The sequence below is a fragment of the Anoplolepis gracilipes genome, chromosome 2 (assembly GCF_047496725.1).
Source record: "Anoplolepis gracilipes chromosome 2, ASM4749672v1, whole genome shotgun sequence".
Classification (NCBI taxonomy): Eukaryota; Metazoa; Arthropoda; class Insecta; order Hymenoptera; family Formicidae; genus Anoplolepis; species Anoplolepis gracilipes.
Genome location: NC_132971.1, coordinates 22359261 through 22370697, shown reverse-complemented (window position 1 = coordinate 22370697; position 11437 = coordinate 22359261). Strand labels below are relative to the sequence as shown.

The window sequence follows — 11437 nt, the reverse complement described above, 5'->3', positions numbered from 1 at the left end:
TTATTATCATATTGGTTTACATTATTATTGGTCCATACGATCTTATGCTATACACATGCAGCTTATGCATTTTGTGTGCTATAGCTCTAAGGCCGCGTCTACAATAAATGTAGTAAGCCTTAAGAAATTAACCAATTACAATTGACTTTAGAGAAGAATAATGAATATGATTGGTTCATTTCTTACGACTTAAGGCTTACTACAGTTATTGCAGACCCGGCCTTAATATTCAATCAATCTTCAATTTTCAATACATAGGCTGATACGGGCTTTATACCACGTGACGTGTTCACTTCCGCTTGATCGTCAGGTATAAACTATGAGTATTTGATACAAATTTTGAAAGTTATTTAAATTGTTTTGATTATTGAACGCGAATGTTCAATGCTTTTATTTATTTTACATGTGCCATATATACATTTTTTTCATACTTAGACTCAAGTTATTGCCGAGTTATTTAATAATAATTAAAGGTAAATTATAATTATTTACATGTATTTAACCTATTAGCGTAATACTTCAAAATGCATAATATATCTTTATATTGATTGTTAAACATTTTTATTAGCACCTTATATTACATTAATTCGAATAACCTATCGTGTCTATCATGCATACAAACGTACAAATATTATTAAACATTTTAGATAATGTAGAATCTACAAGAACTAACCTAAAATATACTCGTACAAATATATCTTGACATTATTTCTACATCATACAGATAATGTGTATTTTAATGTAACATTATTATGCATAGGGAAAAAAAGTAAAAATATATATATATTTTTTTATATGTTTTATTTATTATTTTTGACCAATTTATTAATTTATATTATTTATTAGTAAGCCTATTATTACGTACAATTATTTTGCTATATTTGCCTTGTAGATTAAAGCTGGTAATGGGAGAAAAAAGTTGGAAAGATTGGAGGCCTTTCGTATATGGAGGTTTAGCTTCCATTGTTGCGGAACTTTGTAAGTAAATAATTAAATCAAATATAATTATTATTATATCTTTCCCATAATGTTAGTTTAGAATAAATAACTGTTAAATAATTTGTGTAATTTCTTTCTTATTTTGCAGGTACTTTTCCTTTAGACACGACGAAAACACGCTTGCAAGTACAAGGTCAAAAGTATGATCAAAAACTTGCACGTTTAAGATATTCTGGTATGACGGATGCTTTATTACAAATATCAAAGCAAGAAGGAATAAAAGGTTTATATTCTGGGTAAATATTTTTGCGTAAGAATAATATTTAATAAGTAAGATTCTACTATTATTATTATATATTTTAGATATTAATCCTCTGTTTTAAATGATTTAACTCAAAAATATTTTAAAACTTAACTTAGCTGCGGAAGAATAATAATAAAAGTTTGTAATTTATACGTTACGTTTTTATAAAATTTTGCAAGTTATATTGGCATATTTTATATTGACAATTGATATTTCTTCCTATTTATTGTTTAGGATTAGTTCTGCGATCTTACGTCAAGCAACATATGGAACGATAAAGTTTGGCACTTATTATTCTCTTAAGAAAGTTGTGATTAATACATGGGCAATAGATGACTTATTCACGATAAATATTGTTTGTGCAGCATTAGCTGGAGCAATTTCAAGTGCAATTGCTAATCCTACTGATGTAGTAAAAGTTCGTATGCAAGTTACTGGCAGCGATACAAACATGTCGCTGTTTACTTGCTTTCAAGATGTATACAAACATGAAGGTATTCGTGGGCTTTGGAGGGTAATTTATACTTTTTAAATATATTATTGCTTGCACATATTTATTTTAAATATCACATATTTTAAAATAAAAATCAAAGAATATACAGATACTTCAAATCGAATTAAAATACAATATATAATTATTTTAATGTGTAACATAATAATACAAATAATATTTGAATAGCATGTCGAAAAAGAAACGAAAAAAATTAACTACACACATACACACACACACACACACACTCTCTCTACCTTCCCTTAAAGGGTGTTGCGCGAATTGTTGGACACCAACAATTCGCGCAACACCCTTTAAGGGAAGGTAGAGAGTGTTATTCTAAACAGAAAAGTCGTGTATCATTTTGCGATTTGCGCAATAATTATTAAACTATTAATTAAAAACGCTCAGCAAATGATATATTATATATATATATATATATATATATATATATATATACAAAGTGTCCGGTAATTACCGCCCCTAGAGCTGATAGAGCGGGTCAAACTGAACATAAAAATCCTCTACCATTTTGCTATATACAGCACGCGCTCATACGCTGAGCGTTTTTAATTAATATTTTAATAATTATTGCGCAAATCGCAAAATGGTAGAGGACTTTTATGTTCAGTTTGATTCGCTCTATTAGTCCTAGAGAAGTGGGGCGATTATTACCAGACACTTTGTATATATATATATATATATATATATATAATATTGTTCGCTGAGCGTTTTTAATTAATAGTTTAATAATTATTGCGCAAATTGCAAAATGATACAGGACTTTTCTGTTTAGAATAACACTCTCTACCTTCCCTTAAAGGGTGTTGCGCGAGCTATCGGACACCCTGTATATTGTGACATTTTATTATTTTTGATCCAGTGCTTTAATTAGTACAAGTTTTAAGAGGAAAGTGTTTACAGACATGTGAAATCAATATTGATTGTTTCGATATTAATATATATAATGATAATTAGACATTTATTGTGCAAAGTGTTAAATATTTTAGTGAAAGCATTATTATTTGCATGCACTTTTTTTCTATTAATGACCAATTTTCATTGATTACTCCATTTTATATAGACGTCGTGTACATGTGTGTGTTTATATAAACATTTATACACATATACATATAGATAAATAAGATTGAGAAAGGACAATTAGAGCCAGTGCAGTTTATTTCTTACAACCCGAGTACATTTGTTTGTTCTCTATATTTATGGACTATTTTTGCTATAGATTAAAAAAAAAAGTATAAGTAAAGTATACTGACAAAAACTTTATTAACATTATGGTGCGAATATTCATATCTTTACATCCAAGTTTTTTCCCCTCAACTCGTTGGTCAACTGATTTTTGAAAGAGAGCATGTTTCAGGGATGACAAGTGCATTGAAACTTTCATCAGTTAAAAGGACGTAAGAAATACAATCTTTAGCGATGATTTAGAAATAACCTACTAATTTAATGGTTATCTGTAAATCTGGTTTATATTATTTTAAATTGTGATTGTGACTTTTGATCTATTTTAATTTTACTTCAATTTTTATTTAATTTTTTTGTACCTTAAGGGAAGATGATCCAAAAAAAAAGACCAAAACGTTCACTAAGATATATGATTGTTTGAATCGGTAAAGTTATGTGAGCGCCATGTACTATGCTGGTTTTAATTGCCTTTTTCTATTTTATTTATGATTTAATTCTTAAGAGCTTTTATTTGTAATAGTTATCTTTCATTTTAGATAAATAAAAATTGTTTTTTTTTTTTTCTTTTTTTGTAGGGTGTTGGACCGACCGCTCAACGAGCGGCCGTTATCGCCGCTGTAGAATTACCTATATACGACTACACAAAAAATAAATGTATGAATGTATTGGGAAACAGCGTTAGTAATCATTTCGTGTAAGTTTTTCTTGTTGCTAAATGTAAATTATTTCTAAATGTAGATACTACTTTGCAAAGTACATGAAATACATTTATTGACTATTACGTGATATAAACTAATTTTAAAATATATAATATAAAATTATGCTAAATTATATCCGTTTTAACAAAAAAATTATTATTTAGAAGCAACAACAGAAACAAAAGTGTTAATCTTTATAAATATACAGAGTGGACAAAATAAAGCGTAACGAATTTTTATCTCCAAAAATATTATATCTAGAGAAAAATGTTTTGCACAAAAGTTTTGTGACTTTGGAAGGAATAGATAGTATCACTGATTTGGTTTAACCTTGAATGTAAATGTCAAGATTATGTGAAGGTCAATTTTATTTTTTTTTTTTTTAATGGAATTACTTTTTTTATAAAAATCAATTCCTCGCAATATTTTGCATAAAAAAGATATGATGACCAAAAATTTAATAGTTTACAAGATATTTTATATTTTACAAGATATTTTATATTTTAATTTAATATAATTTTGCATAAATTATGAAATATACTTAAAATATTCATTCTTTAATTATTTTACCTCAATATTTTTTTGCATTGAACAATGAAAAGAATCAACTGATATAATAAGAAAAAACATAAATTTGCAATAAACAGTTACAAATTTTTTTTTTTTTTTAAGACAACTATTTTGTTTTTTTTACACCAATTGATATTTTTATATGAAACATTTTTATTATTTTTGCTGATAAAAATTTGTTACGCCTCATTTTGTCCTGTATATTATTTTTTAAATTACAATACATATCTATATAGTTATTTTTATTGACATAAATTTATTACAAAATGTTAATTATCAAATGTTGAATTAACCCTTATCCGGACAGCTAACGTCTCTGTTTCTTCTAACAAAGCTGTCTCAATTTATGGCAAGAATTTATCCATACGACTGAATATTTCCAAATTGTTTGGCTATTTTCATATGTACAAGTGTGTAATATGTATAAATAATGCGTGCGTGCGTGCGTGCGTGCGTGCGTGCGTGCGTGCGTGCGTGCGTGCGTGCGTGCGTGCGTGCGTGCGTGCGTGCGTGCGTGCGTGCGTGCGTGCGTGCGTGCGTGCGTGCGTGCGTGCGTGCGTGCGTGCGTGCGTGCGTGCGTGCGTGCGTGCGTGCGTGCGTGCGTGCGTACGTGCATGCGGTGGATGAATTGTGTGTGTGTGCGTGTGTGTACGTGCGTGCGTGTGTACGTGCGTGCGTGCGTACGTATCAAACAGTATTAATTATATATATATATATATATATAAACATAAACTATATTATAACACATATGTATCCATACAAAATTTAATTAATCACATAAATGACTAATAACAAAAATTTAATAACAAAAATTAAAATAACGACATTAAAATTTTGTATTTGTTTGTGATATGATGAGTTATTATAATTTGGTTAAAAAAATTAATGTCATTATATAAAAAATTGATTAAATGAATTTTTAATGTTATTATATAAAAGATTGAATATTTTACAGTGAAAAAAAATCTCGAGAATACGTTTATACATTAAATTCTTTTTAACAATTTCTAATTTATTTATTTTGTTTTGTTCAAACATGTCTTAATAATAAAGTACATATTATAAATATATTTTATATTAAGGATTTCTCAAACATAACGTGTTTAGAAACAGAGAGTTTATTTTAAACATAAATAAATTCTCACATACACACTTTCATTTTTATATACATATATATAATTCTCTCCAAGTTCTAACATTTAGCAACTAAACTCCAAATATGAATTCTCCTCTCTTCTCTCTTCTCTCTCTCTCTCTCTCTCTCTCTCTCTCTCTCTCTCTCTCTCTCTCTCTCTCTCCTTTTTTTTTTTTTTTTTTTTTAAGCATATATTTATTTTAAATAACGATGACTTGTATATTTTTTTAACATATATCATATATATATTTTCTTTAATATAATACGTACATATTTTAATTTTTTATCGTATTTGATATTTATTAGCAGATTTTTTGAGAAAATAAAATATTAATCTTTTTGTGTGTGTAATTTCTTAATTTATATACATATATATATCTATATCTATCAAAAAATATCAACGAGATGATTAAAGTTCTCTCTTAGATTTGCCTAAATAACAAGAGAATTTATTACTTGCTTCCGATAAATTATATATATATATATATATATATATATATATATATATATATATATCTTAAAACTTTTTAATTTTAAGTTGATTATAATTATATTTATTAATTGTATATTATATCACAAATTCTTTATAATTCCAAAATTAATATCTTTATTTTAAAATAACTGAGTTTAATTCAATTTTTAATATTTAATATTTATGATCCGAAGAGTGGCGATTTTCAAAATATATGCCATATATTGCGCGTTATCGCAAGGAAGGAGTAAAATTCTCCTAAAATTCAAATTTTATTTCCAGGTCCTTTGACATTGTCATGCGTATGGGCACATGCGATAGACGGATTTTGAGATGACCAGAGAAGCTTGACACGCGCGCGGAAGCTGTGTTCAGCACTCTGTGTTTAATACAAGAATTGTTAAGACAATCGTCCATGCAGATAATTATACATTTTATTAATCTACTTTGTAGAGATTTTGTAAAAACTCTAATAATTTCCTAATTTTTCTATAATTATAAGCAAAATTCTTTTTTGTCAACGCTTTTATTCTATTCGCATCTGGAAATGTACTTTATGGAAATATTGATATCATCGCGCACAAACATAATATTTTATATTCTTTCTATAATGCCTGGATAAGGGTTAATTTTGCTCTACAATCGCAAATCTAATATTACAGTATAAAAAAATCTTAAAATAGATTTAATATTAAAATTCCACAAATGAGAAGGGCCACGCAGATTAAAAAAACAAATATTTTTTTTTTTTGTAAAATGTAATTTGAAATGTAACACTTTTAGATATTACATATTGTGTAATCTGTACGTATAATATATGTAATATAACTATATGAATGCCATTATATTTTAGATCGAGTTTCGCAGCTAGTATGGGAAGTGCTGTAGCTTCAACGCCTATAGATGTTATTCGCGTAAGTAGATTGTCTGATATTTGTGCAACGTAATTAATATATCCCTAAAAACTTATCTTTAAAAAAAAAGTACTAAGTTTACGCGTCAGAGTTGTCAAAAATTTTGTTTGCGCAAAACTTGACACAGACACTACTGTGTCTCTTGATATATTTTCTCTTTAACACACATATATATATATATATATATATATATATATATATATATATATATATATATATATATACACATATATACATACATACATACATACATACACACATACACACATACACACATACACACATACACACATACACACATACACACATACATACATACATACATACATACATACATACATGGTAAGTCTCAAAAGTTCCTGAACTATATTTTTAAATTTAATACTAGTGACGCGATTTGCCTGTACTTTTAAGAGTATGTTGAGGGAATTTATCGTGCATTATGTGTAAATTAAGTTTCAGCAAGCTACGTTCAAATTGAAGCAGTCTTCAAACGTTTCGTATGAACGGTGTTTGTGACGAGGAAACCGATTGTTTAACACGATTGAGGACAAAAAGCAATAATCAAGAAGCTGCGAAAATGATGATTCTGCAAGAAGACTTTATCCGTGCTATGCGAAACTTGAAAACGCGTACAGTGCATAGTAATAAATGAAGACTATTTTGAATAACCAAGATGAACAAATAAAGTGTGTTTCAATTTTCCGAGCATGCCGAGCTTCTCGGTTACTGCTTTTTGGATGTCCTCGATCGTGTTAAATCGGTTTCCTTTCAACTGCAACTTTATCTTCGGAAAAAGAAAATAATCTAGCAAACGTTTCCGTCTTATTCAAACCGGTTTTAAAAGAAAATTTAACTGCAACACGTTGTTTTATTTATATTAATATTCATTTTACAATGAGTAACGCACATCACAAACACCGTTCATGCGAAACGTTTGAACGTAGCTTGCTGAAACTTTACACATAATGCGCGACAAGTTCCCCTAATATACTCCCAAAAGTACAGGCAAACTGTGTCACTATAGTATTGAATTTAAAAATTTAGTCCGGGAACTTTTGGGACACACCGCGTGTATACATAAGTGTATATATATATGTATATATGTATGTGTGTATATGTATATACATATATACAGAATGAATCCGAACATTCTGGCCAGAATACGTGATCTTGTAGGAAATTTTTAATTCTGAATAAATAACTCAAAAAATTCCTATAAACGTGAGTCCAAAAATGCTTTCTTAAAAAGTTATTTTTAAAAAACGTGATTTTAAAAGTTTTTTAGACGCTAATCTTTTAAAAAAGTATTTTTGGACTCTTGTTTATAGGAAACTTTTTCTTCAAAATTAAATTTTTTATCAGATGATAAAGTGTGGCTAGAACGTTATGGAAAATTATGACTATAAGATTTGTTAATGCAGAAAAGTAATTTTTTTATTGAAATAACCAATAAGCAAAATAAGCATTAAATATTAGCTAAGATCGTAATAGCATAAAGAGTACTTTTAAAAAGCTCTACCATCGATAGCAGAGAAACTTTTTTGTATATTTATATGATAACTATAGGAGTATCTCAAAACCTATGGAACGTAATCATATTTTAGTCTCATTTGTAAGATAATTTAATTCTCTACAACTTTTCTTTAGATAATTTTTGTTTAAAAACGTTTCCTTCCCAAATATTTGCAAAATTGTACAAAAAAATATACACAATTTTAAAGGTTTTTAGGCGCTAATTTTTAAGAAAGCATTCTTGAACCCATGTTTATAGGAAATTTTTTGTTCGAAATTAAATCCCTTAAGATCACGAAGTTTGCCTAAAATATTCAGGCCCACTTTGTATACTTATGCATGCACGTCTTCTCTTATTTTCTTTAGACACGACTGATGAATCAAAGAAGAGTGCGCGTTGCTGACAACAAGCTTTCGTCACACATTTACAGTGGCAGTATAGATTGCTTAGTTCAGGTATAAAGCTTTAACTATCCAATTAGCTAATGTATTTATATTTTATGCTTTATACATTTATATATATATATATATATATATATATATAATAAATTATATACATATGTGCGTGTGCGTGTGTGTGTGTGTGTGTGTGTGTGTGTGTGTGTGTGTGTGTGTACGATTGCGTCAATTATGGAAGCTAGAATAAAGAGTCAGTTTTGAGATTACCCAATTATTTTTTAAATAGTAATTTTGTTATAAATTAAATGCCAATCTTATTATAAATTTTCTTTATAAGTATTTGTTTGTTAACAATTTTACGTCACATTTAAAACTTTATTCTATTTTCCAATTCATATTTTTACAATGCTTATATATATTTTTTCAAAATATATCACGTATTTGTCTCTTCTAACATATCTGTTTATAAGAATAATTTTTGTTTCATACAGACGATTAAAAATGAAGGAGTTTTTGCACTGTACAAAGGTTTCGTCCCGACGTGGTTTAGAATGGGACCATGGAATATTATATTTTTCATTACTTACGAGCAATTGAAACGTTTGTGATGTATCGTCAAATATTATATCGAAATATTCAAGTTTTTCGTCAAATATTTCATCACTAAGATTTGGAAGAGTTTAATGTAAACGTATCATTGTGCATACAATGTTGACTATCTCATTATCAGTCGTATTGTTAGTTTTAGTGTCAGTCGCAATTTGTTATCAATTGTAATTCATTGAGCGTGAAAATAATATGTTAATTAGTTTCTTTCACGCGAATATGAAATAAGTAGTATACACGCTTATATAAAGTACACGCAAACGAATACCTCTCAACTTTCCATTGGTATAATATAATTAATGTAATTTTGAAAAAACTATTATAGAGAAAGAAAATTGGAAAAGTCCAAAAGCTTCCAAAAATCTATTTATAATTAGTTAAATTATTATGCATAAAACACCTGTATAGAATTTATTAACAAAATTATTTTCTCAGTATTATAAGTAGAGTTATTTTGATCTGACAATGAGTTATTTCTATCTGAAAATTTATAGGGTATTTCAGAACCCATGGGACAAACTTCAGGATAATAGGTTCTACTACTAAAATCAATTTTGATTAAAAAACTCTTGTTCATCGATGCGTCATTAAGAAGCTATGTGGTATGTCTGTTTAAACCATTTGTCAGATAGACAACCGGTTGCGCGATAGTATTGTATCTGACTGAATATTAGTTTATGTTCTTTAATTTTTACATTTTCTTAAATTTTATTTTAAAAACTTGAATTAGTATTATCAGATTGTAAAATATTGTCACACGATCGGTTGCCTACTTTGCAGAGGCGATCCAAATGCGGGGACGCATAACTCCTTAAGCATATATCGCAGGACATGCATTTCTCGACAAAATTTAATTCTCTTGCGTTTGAGATGCTATTAGTGTTAAAAGTATCATTTTATCTTTATTACTTACTAAAAGTTGTAAACGAGGATAGAGCACGCTAATAACGTCTTCCTGAAAGCGCACCTTTGATGAAACCTACTTTTCGCTAGAATTTGCCCTATGAATCCTAAAATGCTCTATATATCGCGTAAATTCGATTCTAACAATTTCTTATTACATGTATCAATGAATATTTTATTGATAATCCAAGCGTTAAATATTGCATATAGAAACAAAAGTTTAAAATTTTGGATTTATCGCAATGTTTTTGTATAATACTAGTCATTGTTATTTGTCGTAAATATATTGTTGAATCATTATTAATACTTTCAGTATTTTTACATGGCATTTATTGTCATATTTCTGGTATACATGCTAGTCATTTTAAGAGATTTTTATGAAATCAATATACTATAAACATGATCTACACAGAAACCTACTATTGTTGTAAATAGTATTGATATTGAAATTTAGAATGGTTAATTTAATTCCATTAAAATTTTAATCTATTATCTTACTGTGAATACTATGTTTAAATTTATTCTCCCTTTTTACGACAGTTATGCGAACATATATGCGTGTCATATGTGTAGATGACTTTGTTGTTTAGTTTTCTCTAAAATAAATTATATATATATATATATATATATATATATATATATATATATATACACACACACACACACATATATATAATTTTTTTTAATAGAGTACAAATATATGTTATGTATTTACTATTTATAATTCTTAATTTACAACACAAATGCCTATTTTGCAAACACTCATTAATTAATCAGTTTAGATCAGTCACAATAATGATATTGTAGTATATATTATATATAGTAGTTTATCGCAATATGAAATCATTTAGGTATCTTTTTGTCAAGATAGGAAGCTTAATACATTGAAAAATATTATTTCATAAATAAAAATTAAAATTTAATGTTACATATCAAGCATCGTATGCGCACACGCACATATACACGCGCGCATGTATGTGCGTACATGTGTGCAGAATATATTACATAAATTATATTAAAACTTTAATGTTAGTTGAAAAATTCGTTTTACCAAAAAATATACATTAAATATACATTAGAGGTTTAATATATTTAACTATACTTTTTCTTACATTCAAAAAAGGCATATATTAGTTAGATACATTAAACTTGTTTTTTTCCTTAAAAAAATCCCCAAAGAAAGAAATATAAAATATAGAAAGAAAAGATAAAATGTAGTTTTCTCCTTTAAGAAAAAAATCTTTTTTTTATGTAATTTGCTTTTCTCGAATATAATTATATATAAT

General features: G+C 27.5%; 1 protein-coding gene across 2 annotated transcripts; it reads left to right on the top strand.

Moving 5' to 3' along the window:
• Window positions 1-281: 281 nt before the first annotated feature.
• On the top strand, window positions 282-10777 carry Bmcp (uncoupling protein Bmcp mitochondrial). 2 transcript variants are annotated; one of them, XM_072910702.1, is made up of 8 exons: window positions 282-473; window positions 893-978; window positions 1088-1235; window positions 1478-1757; window positions 3515-3633; window positions 6668-6728; window positions 8610-8699; window positions 9134-10775. In XM_072910702.1, exons 2-8 carry the CDS (start codon window positions 906-908, stop codon window positions 9248-9250), a joined length of 888 nt encoding a protein of 295 aa, XP_072766803.1. In that variant the 5' UTR covers window positions 282-473; window positions 893-905; the 3' UTR covers window positions 9251-10775. The 2 variants fall into 2 exon arrangements, with proteins under 2 accessions (XP_072766803.1, XP_072766804.1); XM_072910703.1 differs by lacking the exon at window positions 282-473 and having other exon boundaries at window positions 896-978; window positions 9134-10777.
• Window positions 10778-11437: the final 660 nt, after the last annotated feature.

Excerpts from the sequence above, each read along its gene's own strand:
- Bmcp (XM_072910703.1), top strand. The coding sequence starts at position 906 with ATGGGAGAAAAAAGTTGGAAAGATTGGAGGCCTTTCGTATATGGAGGT. Across the intron at positions 979-1,087 it reads TTCCATTGTTGCGGAACTTT|GTACTTTTCCTTTAGACACG; the intron begins GTAAGTAAATAA and ends CTTATTTTGCAG. Across the intron at positions 3,634-6,667 it reads AGCGTTAGTAATCATTTCGT|ATCGAGTTTCGCAGCTAGTA; the intron begins GTAAGTTTTTCT and ends ATTATATTTTAG.